Source organism: Pleurodeles waltl, chromosome 4_1 (genome assembly GCF_031143425.1).
Source record: "Pleurodeles waltl isolate 20211129_DDA chromosome 4_1, aPleWal1.hap1.20221129, whole genome shotgun sequence".
In the NCBI taxonomy this organism is placed as follows: Eukaryota; Metazoa; Chordata; class Amphibia; order Caudata; family Salamandridae; genus Pleurodeles; species Pleurodeles waltl.
The window spans coordinates 856,722,840-856,739,780 of NC_090442.1; the positions used below are offsets into that span (position 1 = coordinate 856,722,840).

At 43.8% G+C, this 16,941-nt stretch overlaps 1 protein-coding gene across 2 annotated transcripts in view; it reads left to right on the top strand.

Annotated features, from left to right (window-relative positions):
* Positions 1-16,941, top strand: part of CEP290 (centrosomal protein 290) — a 1,276,764-nt gene that overhangs the window by 52,308 nt on the left and 1,207,515 nt on the right. For both annotated transcript variants that reach the window (XM_069229617.1, XM_069229618.1), the window contains one exon: positions 4,849-4,974. In XM_069229617.1, coding sequence (XP_069085718.1) covers positions 4,873-4,974 — 102 coding nt within the window. In that variant the 5' untranslated portion in view covers positions 4,849-4,872. The remainder of the gene's footprint in view (positions 1-4,848; positions 4,975-16,941) is intronic.

Consider the following 16,941-nt stretch of genomic DNA (forward strand, 5'->3'; position numbering starts at 1 on the left):
TGGTAACATACATTTTTTGCATATCCCAGTTGTAAATACCATGAACCCTAACTTCTGGGCACCAATTATACATAGAGATGTTTTACTACTATTTAAAAGAGAAGTTTTTACCTATCGGAAAAAGTTATTTTAACAGGTTGCACCACAGGTTTAATCTGCAGCAGGCAGGCCACAGTGCTAAAACTGAAGCCATGCTTAGTCACATTAGTAGTTAGCACAATAAGTGCAGCAGTCCACATGTGACATTTACCTTTACATGCCATGGTAGCAGTTCTACACTACATATTACAGCCCTATAGGTCAGTTAAATGTGTCAGGATGCAATTAGCCAATTTCTACATGTTTTAGGGGTCAGAGCACATATACTTTGTACTGGACAGCAGTGCCTCAATATACAGAGTCTAAAAATCAGCAATAAAAGTGGCAAAAAATGTAGGGGGACACATAAAAAGGGACACATGAGGAATGCAAATTTATTTAGCACAGTTTGTCTCTGTTGTTAATACCCTTGGTTCTTCACTGTATACCTCTGTTTAGTGCTGAAATAGTTTCAGGAACTGATGTCAGTGTGTAGTTGAAGCCTGATGTACTCCGGTGTTGTCATTTCATGTGGTGAAGTCATCGTTAAAGTTGCATAGTGCCACCTAGTGGCATGTAACAGCTGGTGATGGGGGAGGTTATTTTGCCAGACCAGTCTAAAGAATAATTCATAAGGTAGGTAATCTCCAAGCCTCTCTATCTTACTGTGTTCCCTGACAAAGTGGTGCTTCGCACCCGGGCCTCTTTACTCCCAGAAGTGCAGACCCCATTCCATTTGGGACAACTTATCACCCTGCACACCTTTTACACTCCTCCACATCTAGAGAAGAGAAGCAACTCCACCGTCTGGACCCAAAAAGAGCATTGTCTACCTTGACCGCACAAGAGACTTCCGGTGGGCGACCAGATGACCAACTCTTTGTGAGGTATGTTGGAGCGAAAAAAGGTTGTGCAGTATAGAAGTGTACCATTTCATGTTGAGTTGTTCTCTGTATCACGATCTGCTACGCCATGGCTAAAAATGCAGCCTCCATAAGGGCTTAGGATCCCATTCTACCAGAGGAAGAGCTGCGACCACGGTGTTAGCTCGAGGAGTCCCAGTCCTGGAATCTGCCAGGCAGCAATGTGGGCGACACTGCACATGGTTTCCAAGCGCTACTGCCTGAACAGTCAGGTCCGCAGGGACAGGTGTTTCACCCATTCGGTCCTACAGGACTTTTTAGTTTAAAAAATGTGTCTGCATCCCACCGCCAGGAGGATTTGCTTGGGTATCTATTGAAAGGTAAGAAATCTGCAGTTTGATGTCTATCAGATGAACAAGTTACTTACCTTCGGTAACATATTATCTGATAGAGAAAATATCTAGCCGCAGATTCCTTACAGACCCACCCAAGCCTCCCCACTCTGGGGACAGATTGCTAGGGTTAGGGTTGTTCTCATTTCAGAGCCCTAGTTTTATCATACATTCATCAGTTCATTTATGGGCTGTGTGCTTCTGGTGTGGAAGTCATGAAAATTAACTGACATCCGCATGTCGGGTAGCACTTATATAGGTGACTGTGACGTCACTTCTGGTGCCAACGAAGACAACTCCACTAGTGTAACACGAGGCTTGAGCCTTTGAGGCTTCTCCGCCAGGTGTTAGATTTCTTACAGGGGGGAGGTGTGAAGCACCTCCACCCAGGACAGGCTTTGTTTCTGGCCATAGAGAGCATAAAGGCTCTCACCCCATGGCTACACTACACTTACAATGTCTAAGAATTGACACTGTAGGGGCATATTGCTCATGCAGCTATGCCCTCACCTGTAGTGTAGTGCACCCTGCCTTAGGGCTGAATGGCCTGCTAGAGGGGTGACTTACCTTTGCCACAGGCAGTGGTTTGTGGGCATGACACCCTGAGAGAAGTGGCATGTGGACTTTGCCTTTTTCTCCCCACCAGAACACACAAGCTGCAAAGGCAGTGTGCACATGCTTGGTGAGGGGTCCCCAGGGTGGCATAATACATGCTGCAGCTCTTGGGGACATTTCCTGGCCATAGGGCCCTAGGTCCATGGGTACCTTCTACAAGGGACTTACTTAACTGTGTGCCATGGGTGTGCCAATTGTGGAAACAAAGGTACGGATTTTGGGAAAGAGCACCAGTGCTGGGGCCTGATTAGCAGGATCCAAGCACACACTCAATAAAGTTGGCATCAGTACCAGGCAAAAATTATGTGTGGGTGGGGGGCATGCCAATAAGGGCACTTTCCTACATTGATGAAGTTTGTGTATGAAATAACTAAGGAATTATTGACATTTCTTCATTTGTGTGGGATGTAAGATGATCTCCCAAAGTATTGTGAGCTTTTTGGTCTGCCAGAACAGTAATCAGTTGGCATTTGAAGAGGTCGTCATTTGCTCTGGAATGTAGATAGACTTTACAGTGGGAATGATGTGTTTATAGTCTAGCCTTAATTTAATTAGTTTTGATAATAGTTAAAGGCATTTTTTAGTTTCTCCATTCATGCCGTTTTTCCAAAGATACTTTTTACTTGAACTGTTGATCCCGAGAATCATGGTTGAGTTGGCCTTGTGCAGGAGTTTTTGAGTAGTCAACGAACTAGTTGATCTACTGTTGTTGTGATGTTCTCATTTTTACAAGGCACCTCTTCAAACGTCTTGGAGGAATCACGTTTGATTTGAGAGAACTCTGTTTCAAGAGAGCCGAAAAGGTTAATTTTGTCACTCACAAATGAATCTAGTTTTGAAGTATGTGGGCTGGAGGGAAGAGCATGGAACAGAACATGAAAGGAATCAATCCAGTCAATGGCAGTGGGAGGAAAGCCATAGACTCACTTACAGTTAATGAATATGATATCAAGCGTTTCGCCTTTTGTACGAGTGGGAATGTTAACCAATTGTCTGAGGTTATGTAGTATGGTCAGGTTGTGTTTTGCATGCCTGCTGCTAGTAATCCCCTATTCAGTGCTGAAACCACTGAGAAAGATGTTTAGGGACCGCATGTATCTTTATTTTGTATTCTCAGCTGATCGAAAAATATAGGGGGTCATTACAACAGACCGCCAGGGTTGTTTTGACGGATTTCACCACCAACAGGCTGGTGGTGAAATCCGCAGTCGCACCGCCGGAACCGGTAGTTTCCCGCCTCTTTTGTCCCGGCGGGAGTAATCCTCCAGGGCAGCTCTGCCCAGGGGATTACGAGTCCCCCTCCCACCAGCCTTTTCATGGACGTTTGCACTGCCATGAAAAGGCTGGCGGAAAGGGGAGTTGCGGGGCCCCTGGGGGCCCCTGCCACAGCCCCGTGCAGCTTTTCACTGTCTGCTATGCAGACAGTGAAAAGCGCGATGGGTGCAACTGCACCTGTTGCACAGCCGCAACACTGCCGGCTCCATTTGGAGCCGGCTCCTGTGTTGCGGCCGAGATCCCCGCTGGGCCGGCGTGCGGAAACCAGGTTTTCGCCTGCTGGCCCAGCGGGGATTTCATAATGGCTGTGGTGCGAGTGCGGCTGCATTGGCGGCCGCCTGGCGGTCAAACCTTGCCGCCCGCCAAGGTTGTAATGACCCCCATAGTGTTGCTTTCTGTTGAGTGGTAAATTATGTGTAGGTATAAGATGATGTTGGATGAGGGTTCATTGATAATTTAAGGCACTAAAAGGTGCCGTGATGGATTTGATGGATTTCTTAATAATGACTCCCATGCTTCCTGGCAGTTTGTGTTTGTCAGCACTAGAGGTTGTATAGCTGAGCGATATAAGAAGGAATAGGATGGAATTGCTTGTGTCAGCATGCTAGGAAGCGTTGCTTGTGTAACCATCATTCCGTGATGAAAATTGCGTCACGGTCGCAGTAAGTGGTAAGACATATATTCCAATGAACATTTGCTGGCCAAGCATGACTGAGGGGGATGTTTGATGATCTGCCTAATGTTCTAAGATTGCATGTTTTTTATGTGAATGCAGTTGGCAGGTTCCATGCTTCTCAGAAGCTGGGAGAAGCCTTTGAGTTTTGTTTTTTTAATGAATCGAACTCCTGCAAAGGAAATTTGAATCACAACTTTGAAAAATAACATCAGAAAGCCAAGAGAATAGCATCACACGAGGAAATCCCAGTTACATTCCCATTTAGTAAAACATACTTTGGACTAAAGGGAAAGATAAGGGATAACCAACAACTGTTTGTGTACCCAGTTCATGGCCCTTGTGAAGTATGCTCAAAGCAAAAGGACGTAGGAAGGGACCGTCAATATCAATGCATCTCTCTTTATTTTGTCTATCACTGTCTGCCATATCCCACAACCAGACCGGACAGAGAGCTATGAATGTAATTGTAACCTACAGTAGTCTATTTCATTGGTATGATTTAAAAAAATAACTCATTGTGCTATAGAAAATAATCCTGCATAAATATCTGCATGACGCAACCCTACGCGACTTTACATTAAGATTTTGACATTGTTCTAAAATTTACTCGTAATTGTTTTATCCTGAAAGAGAAGGCATTCAGTAAAAATTGGCGTACCCAGATCTGATGCTTGTGCTTGGATTTTGGGGTGAAATTGCTGTATTTAAGCATGGGATGTAGGTCACTGAGCTATGTCTGTTGTGTATAACAGCTGATATTTTTCCTGCTTTCGTTTTGTTCTGCATAATAGAGTAAGTGTTTTATAAAGTTACATACATGTCTCCACAAAAGCATTCAAGGACAGTTCAGATGTGTTTGTTATTTGTTTTTTTAAATAATGTGGTTACATAAATATTTAGCTTTGCTTCGGAGGATAACCATTTTGTTTTATTTGTTTTCATCATTTAGGGTGTGCATTTACAAAGTGTTAAAATGCCACCCAATTTAGATTGGCCGAAACTGATGAACGTTGACCCAGATGCCCTCCCAAGCCAGGAGGAAGAGGCAGACAGGCTTGTTGACTTCTTATCCAAGGTATCTCCTTTTCTATGTGTATCCTAATTTTGCTTCAGTACAGTGACCTATCTCTGCATTGTATTTGTCTTATAAAAGGTTTTACTTATTTTAAATAGTGTTGATCTCTACTGCTATTCCAACATATTCTAACATCAGAAACCCCATTTCAGCAATGGATTGCCTCATGTAAGACATTAGGAGGATGTGTGTCAATTCTGGGATCCTTGGTATTCTTTCACAGAAAAAAAATTAGTTTTGATTAGCTTGGCTACAACCCGACAGTTAATATTCATCAGCAAACCTGTTGTGCACCACTCTTCAGGGACCGAAAGCTTATAGTGAATGCCAGCATCTCCTCACAGCTGGAGTATGATAATACTCTGAAACAAGGCATGCCTGTATACCTGTGACCTATTTTTTAAAAACCCTTTTTATATTTTAATTTTATAAGATATTGGATCATTACAGAAAACATTGAACAATCATATCACAACATCAGATGACAGCATTTAATAATACCTGCATGCTCTTCTTTTTCAGAAGAGACAGCCTACACCTTCAGAAATATAGTATTAAAAACAGCCTGCAATTTCCATATATCCCCTTGCATGTTCTATTTACTAACCACTCATCTTCCTATGTTTCCAAGTAAAAATGTATTCAACATTCCACACCAGAGTGCTGCACTGTCTCCCTCACTAACTCCAGAAACCAGACGACTGTGTTTAAGCGCCTTGCTGTGTCCTCCTACTGAATACTGTTATGTCATTAGCCTTGTTGAGCATCTTCCATAGAGGTGTCATATATTACATTTATCATATCTGCCCATAGTTGCATAACATCCTCTACGTTTTCGTTTCATCTAACCTTTTTCATTCACATTTATTCTGCTATTGTACACTCTTTCAGGTCTCTTTCCCAATTGCCTCCATTGCGAATATTCACCTGATGGCTATGTGGCATTTTGTGAGCATCAACCGCAGTGTCACAAATTTATGCTGCATTTTACACTTCTCAGGGCTAGCAATAAGGCACACAATCTTCATTGTCACTCCCAGGAATATCTCAGTAATTTGCAGAACGAGGTGTACCACCTCATCCCAGTAGTCCTCTACCACCTTGCCAGTAGTCCTCTACCACCTTGCAGCTCCATTCCACATGGGTGAAGTCTGCTCCAACAACTTCATATTTTGTGCAATTTGAGGAGCTTTTCGTGCATATATTTTGCATTCTGGGTAGTGTAAGGTATGTACGTTGAAGAAAGTGTAAATAGTATAACTTAATCCTGGCATTACTTGAGATGTGTTGCATATTTGCACATTCTTTCCCCCACTCCTTATCTGTCAGTGTAGCGTTATCCCAGAACTGTCCTACCCTGGTGACATTACCATCTGCTTTTAGCGCTTTCTATAGGTGAGTTATTAATCTGCATCCCTGTCCACTCCCAGTATTCCTTCAATATTCTCTGAGACTATAGCCTTGGCCACTGAAACAGTAGCTTGTTTGTTAGATACGTTGAAGCCGAGGTACAGGGAGCAGAGGATGCAATATGTTTTCGTCGATCCTTCAGATGTAGGTGATGCATGGGTTCCAAGCCAGGCAAAGTCAGAGATGTGTCAGAAACTGGAGTTGTATGGTTGGCTATACAGTGTCTGTGATCCTCGCAGCAGCAGAAAAGTGCTGGCGACTAGTGAGATACTCCCATTCAGATCGGTGCAACAGCATTCATGTGCAGGCTCTTGCAGTTGTAGCAGTTTATACCTACTTCAAAGGGCCCAGGACTGGATTGGCACCAGTTGACGGCAAGACTCACAGCAAGCAAAGTCAAGGCACTGTTGCAGGATGATGATAAGTCGTTGATGTCCCTGAGACTTAGAAAAGGGGGCAAGCCAACATGCCCTTGATGTCACACTGGGTTCAAGTGAGATGGGTCTAGTCCTTCAGCAGGGCAGAGGGCAGCAGAGCAGAAAAGAAGTTCTTCCAGAGCTACAGTCCAGACTGGCAGTCCTTGTAGGTGCACAGAAGTCCTTTCTCCTGGTAGAATGCTTCACAGGTCCAGTAGTGTACTGAATTGGTACAGTCAGATGTCCAGTACTGATACCCAAATGTGCCTTTGAAGTGGGGTGACTTCAAGGAAGGGTCTTTGAAATGCAGAGTTCCTTTCCTTTCTTCCTGCCCTGGCTCCTGACTCACTAAAGGGGGTTGCAGGCCTTTGTTTGGGGTCAGGACACTTCCTATTTTAGGAGTAAATGTGAGGGAGTGTCCAGCTCCTCCCTCTCATCCTGCCCAGGATGGCCCATCATGATGTTGAGGGCCCATCAGTCACACCTAGGTTCCCTTTGTGTGTGGCTGTCTAGAGGGGAATGCACAAGCCTAGTTGTCACCTCACCCCAGATGTGTATTGAAGATAGGCTGCCGACACAGAGGGCTAAGAGCAGGAAAATGACAACTTTCTAAAAGTGGCATTTTCAAAATTGTAACAATAAAAGAGAGTTTATCATTACAATTCCATAGTCTCTAAACATGACCCATCTACTTCTTCTCAATTAGGAATTACAGCTTATTAGATTTATTAAGGAACCCCCATTGTTAACCTATGAGAGGGACTTTTTCACTACCAGGACAAGTAAAACCTAAGAGTATTTGTCCTGCGTTTTAATTTCTAAGTATCCTGCCAGATGGGCTACAGAGGGTGTACCTTAGGTGTAACTCTATGTAATAAAAGTGAAGTTTAAGGCTTGGCAAGAGGTTTTAAAAGCCAAGTCGACATGGCACTGTAAATTGCACATAGAGACTCTGCAATGGCAGGCCTGAGACATGTTTAAGGATTACTTAAGTAGGTGCAGATGCAGTGCTGTAGTTCCACTAGTAAAACTTATTTTACAGGCCCTGGGCATTTGTAGTGCACTTTTCTAGGGGCTTATAAGTAAATTGTGGATGTACCAATCAAACCATGTTTAGGGGAGAGAGCACACTTCAACAATGGTCAGCAGTGGTAAAGTGCTCAGAGTCCTAAGGCCAGCAAAAACAAATCAGAAAAATATGATGCAAGCAGGCAAAACATTTGGGGGAAGACCACCCTAAGGCTGACAGGTCTAACACTGATTTTCTAGCAAGTGAGAAAATAGTCAGTTCTGGGCACTGACTATTATTATTTTGCAGCCAACAGCAGGAAAGATGGTCACAATACACTTCTCCCATCATGCTTGGTAGAAAGCAGTGCACAAATAAGGCCTCAAAATACCATATTCTCCAAAATTCCCACTAATAAACAGTTCACTCTTGCCCCCAGCTTAAGAACCAAAGCCAAGCAACTCACTAACCTAAATTTGAAACAAATGTGGGAACCTTTCTTTACTGGCACATTCATCACTTTGGAGAAATATAATGAAAGCAAAGATCTGATAAACCTATTAAATGTATTACTATACTACAGAATTCTCAACTTGCTCGGAAAACAATGGGTTGGCTTACCAGCTGTATACATTTGGTCCACATTCAGCATGTCATTATCAGTCACAGATTTTGTGAAAGTGTTGATTAATCTAAAAATTACTTCGATAACACATAAAATTACACATGTCTGCGTCAAGCTAAATGATATCTGCATTTCAAGGTCTGACAGTGGTTGTGGAAGATGAACATGCAGTCCGACTCAATGTATTTTCTTCACGCTGAGTATACCGGTAAGGTCTCAGATTAATAAAAAGTCCCTTGATGTTGGCTTAATGTCAGTGGGCAACCCAATATAAACCTCACAAAGTGACCACAGAATTAGAGAGGACTGCACCACGTTAACACAAATGGTTCTGCCATTCTGCTGCAGCATCTCTTCTTATGCTGAGAGAAGAGCCCAGCTGATGTGTGTTTTCCTTTTGTGGGAACACTCTCTCCTAACTGAAGCTAAGGCCCAGAGGGATGGGGTCCACATAGCCACCTTAAACTCAGGGAAGGAGGCCCCACATCCCCCCTCCTTTTTTTAAAAACAAAAAGAAGGCCCGGGGGAATGGGCTCCCCAGTGCCAGCAGTGGTTTGAGGAGAGGAGCTGCCTGTCCTTTCCTTTGTCATAAAAGAAGGCCCAGTAGATGGGGTCCAAAAGGCTACTACTGGCTCCAGGGGGCTGCCTGCCCCCTTCTCTTAAAGTCTCCTGGGCCCCTTGTGGCTTGGGGGAGGGGGCTGGCACCCCTGTAGCCTTGGTGAATGCCCCAAAGTGGCGTTGGTAGTGGGAGCATGTGCCCCTTCTCAAAAAAAAAAAAAAATGTTTTTAAAAATGAAAAAAAGCTCAGGTATGGTGTCCTCAGGGCCCATAATGACTTTGATAGGGGGCCATTGGCCCCACTCTTCTTTTTTTTAAAAACAAAAAAGGCCCCGTTTTATGGGGTCTCCGGGGCCCAAAGTGACTTGGGACTCTGCAGCCAATCCCCTAGTTGTGCACAGTTGAGGACTGGTTTTACATCTGGTAATACAAAACCAGTTTACTTTTTTATTTTTTTTAATTTTTTTTTAAACTACATATTCACAAAACAAAAACAGGTTAAAGTGATGTTATAAGTAGGTGAAAATGTCAGTGACCAAGTCACTGGGGACACGTTCTAGTTACTAGAGATAACTATAACTGGTGAATTTCAGCGTTTTAGTTTAAAACATTACGATGTCACTGAAATGTTCACTAACTAGAACATCACTATAACCTTTGTTTTTAGTGAAAAAATATGTTCAAAGAATAAAAACAAAGGTTAAGGCTAATATAGTGAGGAACATTTTTTTAAATATATATATTCAAAAACAACTTAAATTACACAGTCATTAGAAATCCTACAGTTACAGTTATAACATATACTTAGTTACACTTGCAATTTCTGTCCCAGTCCAAACATACTGTAATTTGCACATCTCCGTACAGTGTGTTGTCAACTCACTGGCCGCACCACGTGAAGTATACTTCAGCCTGCTACCATGCACAGTGTTGTTATAAATTATGTCATTTGAGATGCCATGAGTCTTATTATGTATGCTATCATTTAATGTGCTATACGTGATATAATATGAAAGGGTATGAGCTGTGCATGGGGAAGGTGAAAGATAGTGTTGTTGAGTACAGTGTCCTACAGTGGCGAAGAGTATAGTGTTGTGTAGGAATGTGTCGTACGGTGTAGTCTCGTACAGTGGAGTGTTGCTGGTGGAGTGTTGTAGAGTGGAGGACAGTGGCATAGGGTCGAGGGGCATATATTGGAGTACAGTGTTCTACAGTGGAGTGTCGCACAGTACAGTGGAGTGGCTTCAAGTGGAGTGTTGTAGAGTGTTGTGTTATACAGTGGCCTGTAGCAGAATGGAGTGTTGCAGAGTATGGTAGAGTGGGGCAGAGTGTTATAGAGTGTAGTGCACAGAGTGAAGTAGAGTGTAGTGCTGTGGAGTATTGTGTCGTAGAATAGAGTGTAGTAAAATGGCATTGAGTGGCACAGAGTTAGTGGAGTAGAGTGTCTTAGATCGTTCAGTGTTATTCCGGAAGATTACATTGTCAGGGTCTTTCAGACTACAATGATAAAAAAATATACACCCACTTACTAAGTCAGACACCCACTTATACTCCTGTACACCCAGTCATACACCCAGACTGATAAACACTCACACACCCACTTACACATCAATACAGACACACTGACACAACCACTCACACACCGATACAGCCACTCCCACAATGTTACAGCCACTGATAACAGCCACTCACACAGCAAGCCACACACAGATACAGCCGCTCACACACCCATTTACACTCTGATACAGGCATTCAGAAACACACACTGATACAGCCACTCACAAACTCACACAGACACCCACACACCCACTAATACACTTACACACCCACTCAAAAACCTATTAACACACTCACATATATACCCTGAGTACGCTGTCATAGAGTGGAGCAGCATAGAGTGGAGTGGTGTACAGTGTTGTCAGATTGTTGTGGAATTGAATGGAGTGGCGTGTCGCACTGTACAGTGGAGTGGAGTGGCGTGGCATGTTATATAGTGTAGTCTCGTAGAGTGTGTTAGAGTGGAGTGTTATTTCATAGAGTGTGTTAGAGCGGAGTGGCATAGAGTGGGGTGTTAGTTCATAGTCTGAACTGGTGTGTCCTGCAGTGGAATGGAGTGGCTTGTCATAAAGTAGAGTGGTATTTCGTACAGTGGAGTGACATGTTTCCAAAACAAGAAAATACAAAAAAAAAGCCTGTTTAAAAACAAGGTTCTTGTTAGAACCACCTCATCTGCTCAAAGAAAGAGCTAACTATGTGTTTTGTGTATTTGTGCAATTGTGTGTTTAAGTGTTTGTGAGTTTTTGTATGTGTATAATTATCACAGCTCACGTAAGTGACATTGAAATAATATGTGACAACTTTAATATTCACCAAGGGGAATTAGCCTATAAAGTATTAAAGAAGACACCAGCACATGTTTTGCAATGTCCTCTAGCATACTAAAATGGAAATTAATGCACAAGTTACTCTATGGGTGTGTGAGTGAGTATGTTAGTGGCTATATGGGTCTATCATTGTAAGTGTCTCTCTGGGTATGTAAGTAGCTGTATTGGTCCATTAGTGGCTGAATGGATGTGTGAATGAGTGTATATGTTTCTGCATGTGTAAATGTGTGTACGTCAATGTATGGGAGTGTTAATTCTTGTGTAAGTGTCTGTGTCAGCACCTCTGTGAGTGGCAATATGGGTGTTTTAGTGCTTATGTCAATGTCTGTGTAAGTCCGTAAGTCACTGTTTTGTGACTGGTGGTGTGTCTCTGTGAGTGTTGCTGCATGGGAGCATGAGCCGCTGGCTGTCTGGTTGTGTCAGTATTTGTGAGAGTGTCTGTATGCATGTTTTAGTGGTGATGTAAATGTGCCTCTGGGTGTGTGACTTACAGCGGGGGGGGTGTAAGAGTCACTGTATGGGTGTGTGAGCACCTGTGTGGCTGTGTGAGCACATGTGATAGTGATTCTTAGTATTTAAATTGGTATATGTGTGGATGTGTGTACGACTCTGCAAGGATCTGAGTCTAGGTGAGTACGTGTCTGTGTGTGTAAATGAGTGTCTGAGTGAAAGTATGGGAGTGTGAATTGCTGTGTAAGTGTCCGTGACTGTCAATAACTCTGTGAGCGGCAATATGTGTGTGTTAGTGGTGATCTCAATGTCTGTGTGGGTGCGTAGTCACTGTGTGTGACTTGTGTGTCTCTGAGAGTGGCTGCATGAGAGCATGTGGCAGCGGCTCTCTGTGCGTGCCAGTATTTGTGAGTATCTGTATGCATGTGTTAGTGGGGATGTAAATGTCTGGGTGTGTGAGTTTCAGTGGATGTGTGTGAGTGGGTGTCAGAGTCACTCTATGGGTGTGTGAAAAGTTATGCAAATGCCTGTGGCGATGTGAGCACATGTGGTAGGGATTTTTAGAGTGTGTGTAAATGTGTAAGTATGTGAATGGGTGTGTTAGTGTTTGAGTGGGTTTGTTAATTGGCGTGTGAGTGTGTCAATGGGTATATATGTGAGTGTGTTAATAGGTTTTTGAGTGGGTGTGTAAGTGTATTAGTGGGTGTGTGGGTGTCTGTGTGAGTTTGTGAGTGGCTGTATCAGTGTGTGTTTCTGAATGCCTGTATCAGAGTGTAAATGGGTGTGTGAGCGGCTGTATCTGTGTGTGGCTTGCTGTGTGAGTGGCTGTTATCAGTGGCTGTATCATTGTGGGAGTGGCTGTATCGGTGTGTGAGTGGTTGTGTCAGTGTGTCTGTATTGATGTGTAAGTGGGTGTGTGAGTGTTTATCAGTCTGGGTGTATGACTGGGTGTACAGGAGTATAAGTGGGTGTCTGACTTAGTAAGTGGGTGTATATTTTTTTATCATTGTAGTCTGAAAGACCCTGACAATGTAATCTTCCGGAATAACACTGAACGAACTGTTTAATAAACTACATTACTCCAATAGTTGGTGTCATCGATCTGTATAAAAAGGAAAAAATAAATATATGAATTAGTATCATAATTTCTAAAACTATAAATGAAACTTGGAAATGGCAATAACGCATAACTTCATAATAGGAACAAATCACTACTATTTCCTATGGTGTAATGTTATAATAAAAAATAAGCATTTCATTTTCCGTTTTTACTATTCTCTTTTTCTATACTTATACACCATAAGTGAAGTACAGTATAAAGAATCATCCTTGGACAGTGGGGGAAAAGCGATCACATAGATTGTATAGAAAACCCAGAACCGCTCATTATGTCACTGTAAATAAGCTAAACTGTGCATTGCACTCACTACTTTTTTTAAACAATCAGTTTTACCTATACTTGCTCTACTAAAGTAAAAATCATATGCTGAAAATGAGATCTTCATCATTAGAACTACTTCTAAGGCATGTAGGAAGCTTGCCTGGTGTGTGGTGAGCACCTATGGTATTATCACCTAATAACAGGTCCAGGTATCCCCTATTAGTGAAGTGTAACCAGGGTTCTCGAGAGGTAGCCGTGGATGAGCAGCCAAGACTTATTTAGGAGACATGCAAAGCTTATGCAATACCACTACAGTCACACAACACTTACACACATGAAAAACCACACAGTGTTACAAAAAGGTACTTTATAATAAATAACGCAAATACTAAAATACTGTATTGGCAAATACCCCTACTGGAGGCAAGTAAACACACATATACACATTAGAAATCAATAAATAGCGTAGAAAGCAATAGACATTGGTAAAAGCAATGGCAAATAGTAAGGGCCCTAGGAGAGGACCAAACCAGATATTAATTAAGTGGAATGTGGAAGGCAGTCCCATACCCAAGGAGGTGAAATCAGTAGAGGGCAGTACCAGAGTGACCCTCAGTGACCAGGAGAACAGAGGTAAGTATCTGGTGTTCCCCAAAACCAACAGGAGGACTGTGCAAAACCCAGACAAGACTGGAAGAACCCAAAGGTGGATCCTGACAGATGAGGACCTGCAAAGGAAAGGGACCAAGTCCAGTTCGTGATGGAGTGTCTGGTTGTGGCAGGAGCCATTATCCACCCTTCTGTGGATGCAGAACCAGGTAGACGGTGGATAAAGAAGGTCAGCAGTACAGCTCAGGAACAGAAGAGAAGTTCCAGAAGTGATGCAAGTGATGTCGCACGTCGACAGTCGTGATACAGTCAGTCAAAGGTGCTGGAATACTACCAACAAGCCTTTGCAAATGCAAGAGTTGGAGAAGAAGGTTTTGCAAGGCTGAAGAGGACCAGCAAGGTCCAGGGTACTAGACCCAAGGGGGTGTTTCCGGAGTCACCCTCAGCAGCTGGGAGAGTCACAAGAAGAGGAGGCAGCCCCCACAGGTGACAGGCACAATTGTTATAGTGAGGCCCACTCAGCACACCTGAAGAGGTGTCCCATGTCGCTGGAGCAGCAGGCAGGAGACTGTGCATTGCAAGAAGAATTGCTGGAGGCTGGGGCTACAAGGAGCCTGAAGATCTCTTGGAGGAGGAACAAACAAGCTTTGGTAGCTGCAACAGCCACTGTGCACAGGGGTACTCTCCTGCAAGGAGAGGCAAGGGCTTACCGTCTTCCAAGTGGGACAGCTGGTAGAAAGGACCAAGAGGACCAATCCAGAACACCACCAGTGATGCAGAATCCACGCAGCTCCAGAGGAGAGAAGATCCACGCAGCCAGCCGTCATTGCAGTTGGTGCCTGCGGATGCGGGGGAGTGACTCCTTCACTCCAAAGGAGATTCCTTCTTACTTCGTGTGCAGGCTGAAGACTCTTCGCCCTCAGAGGATGCACAGCTGGGAAAATGTTGTAGTTGCTGGAAGGAGCCAGAGAATCAATGTTGCAGAGCAGAGTCGTCACATAAGTTACAGATTGTCAGTTCTGGGAGAGTTCAATTGCAGTCCCAGTGGCCAGAAAATGAAGTAAACGATGCAGAGGAGTTCTGCGGGAATCTTGTACATCGAATCTCAGGACCCACCCAAGAGGGATACTCTAAATAGCCTAGGCAGTGGGACTGGTCAGCCAGCAGGGTGTCCACCTACAAGGAAGGACTGTGACATCACTTACTGACCTGGCCACTCAGATGCTCCCAGGGGCCTCTGCCCACATTGTAGTCAAGATTGCAGAATCAAGTGGCCGCGTGGATGAGCTCTGGGCACCACCCAAGGAGTGGTGATGGACAGGGGAGTGGTGACTCCCCTTTCCATTGTCCAGTTTCACGCAAGAGCAGGGACCAGGGGTCCCTGAACTGGTGCAAACCAGTTTACGCAAGAGGGCAACAATTGTGCCCTTAAAAGCATACTGGTGGCTTGGGGAGACTACGCCTCCCAAGACACGGAACACCTATTTCCAAGGGAGAGGGTGTTACCTCCCTCTCCCTCAGGAAATCCTTTGTTCTGCCTTCCTGTGCCTGAGCTGGTCAAGCAGCAGGAGGACAGACACCTGTCTGAGGGGGTGGCAGGAGCACAAGCTGTCCGGAAAACCCCAGGAGACTGGTAGGAGCATTGCTGGGGGTCCTCTAAGGAATCATACAACCAATGCTAGCAACAGTATTGGGGTATGATTCTTACATGTTTCATACCAAACATGCCCAGGTTTGGAGTTACCATTATGTAGCTGGACATAGGTGTCCAGTACATGGGTAAAATGGCTTCCCCGCACTTATGAAGTCAAGTTTAATGGAGCTGTAGTTTGTAGGGGCACCTCTGCTCATGCAGGGGTGCCCTCACACACAGGTACCTGCACCCTGCCCTCTGGGCTACGAGAGCCTGCCATAGGGGTGGCTTACAGTAACCTGTAGTGAGAGGGTGCATGCACCCTTTTCAGTGCAATGGCAGGCCAGCAGACACCTTCTGCATGGGCCGCCCATGGGTGGCCCAGTACATGCTGCAGCACATGGGGAACCCCTGGTGCCCAAATGCCCTGGGTACCCAAGCACCATATACTAAGGAGTTATATGGGGGCACCAGTATGCCAATTGTGGTGTGTGCAAAGTCCTAAGTAAGCAAATTTAGAGGGAGAGAGCATAATCACTGGGGTCCTAGTTAGCAGGATCCCAGTTAAAACACACTGACAGTAGGCAAAATGTTTGGGTATCCATGCCAAAAAAGGCACTTTCCTACAAGGCACACCAGCATATGCAAAGCCTTATAAACGCATCACCCCTGTAGACTGTCTGATGTCATAAATACTGATAATGCATCTGCTACAACAAAATTTGTCCACTTTTACAACTGGAATCCTCATTGGAACTTTGGTTCCAGAAATAAAGGATAAGAATTTGGCAACTTAAAAGGCAATTTTTGCTTGAATTTGAGATTGCTATCATTACATTCTGTCCATCCACTTTATCTATTTAGATAGACAGTGTAATGACAAGATGTATCACTAACTCCTTCATGAAATATGATAACAATAGTATTATATGGTTTTCCAGAAATAGATATTTGTCCTGTTTTAAAGTTTGCAATCTCAGTATCCAATTTACTTCCATGGGCCTTGCATCTTTGTAGCATTAAAATATTAAGCTTGCCTCCTCTTTGTATCCTTAGTGTTGACACACAATGTGTTTGACAATTTGGGAATGTATTTTTTTTTTCTTTTTAGCTTTTTTCAACAATCTGTCAAAAGTCACAGTTTTGCACTCTGGTCATGTTAAATAAATAAATCGCTCCAAATCTATTTGTGTACTTGATGTGAATGAGCCATCTTCACACGCATGGTTCCAAGAGTAAGCAAGACCAAGTAACTCATCAGTAGGTACTTCCTCTTCTTCTAAAACAGCAAACATCACCATTTGAGTGTTTTGTGTAAATTGTACAGATCCACTTCATATGTCTACAAGGTCTCAAATGTGTGATGCACAATGTGTTTTAGTCCTGGGTATGTGAGTGGGTGTGTGAGGGGCTATATGGGTGCGTGAGGGGGTGTTTGAGTGGCGATATGGGCCTGTCAATGGGTGACTGAGTGCTTTTGAGTGTGTGTGAG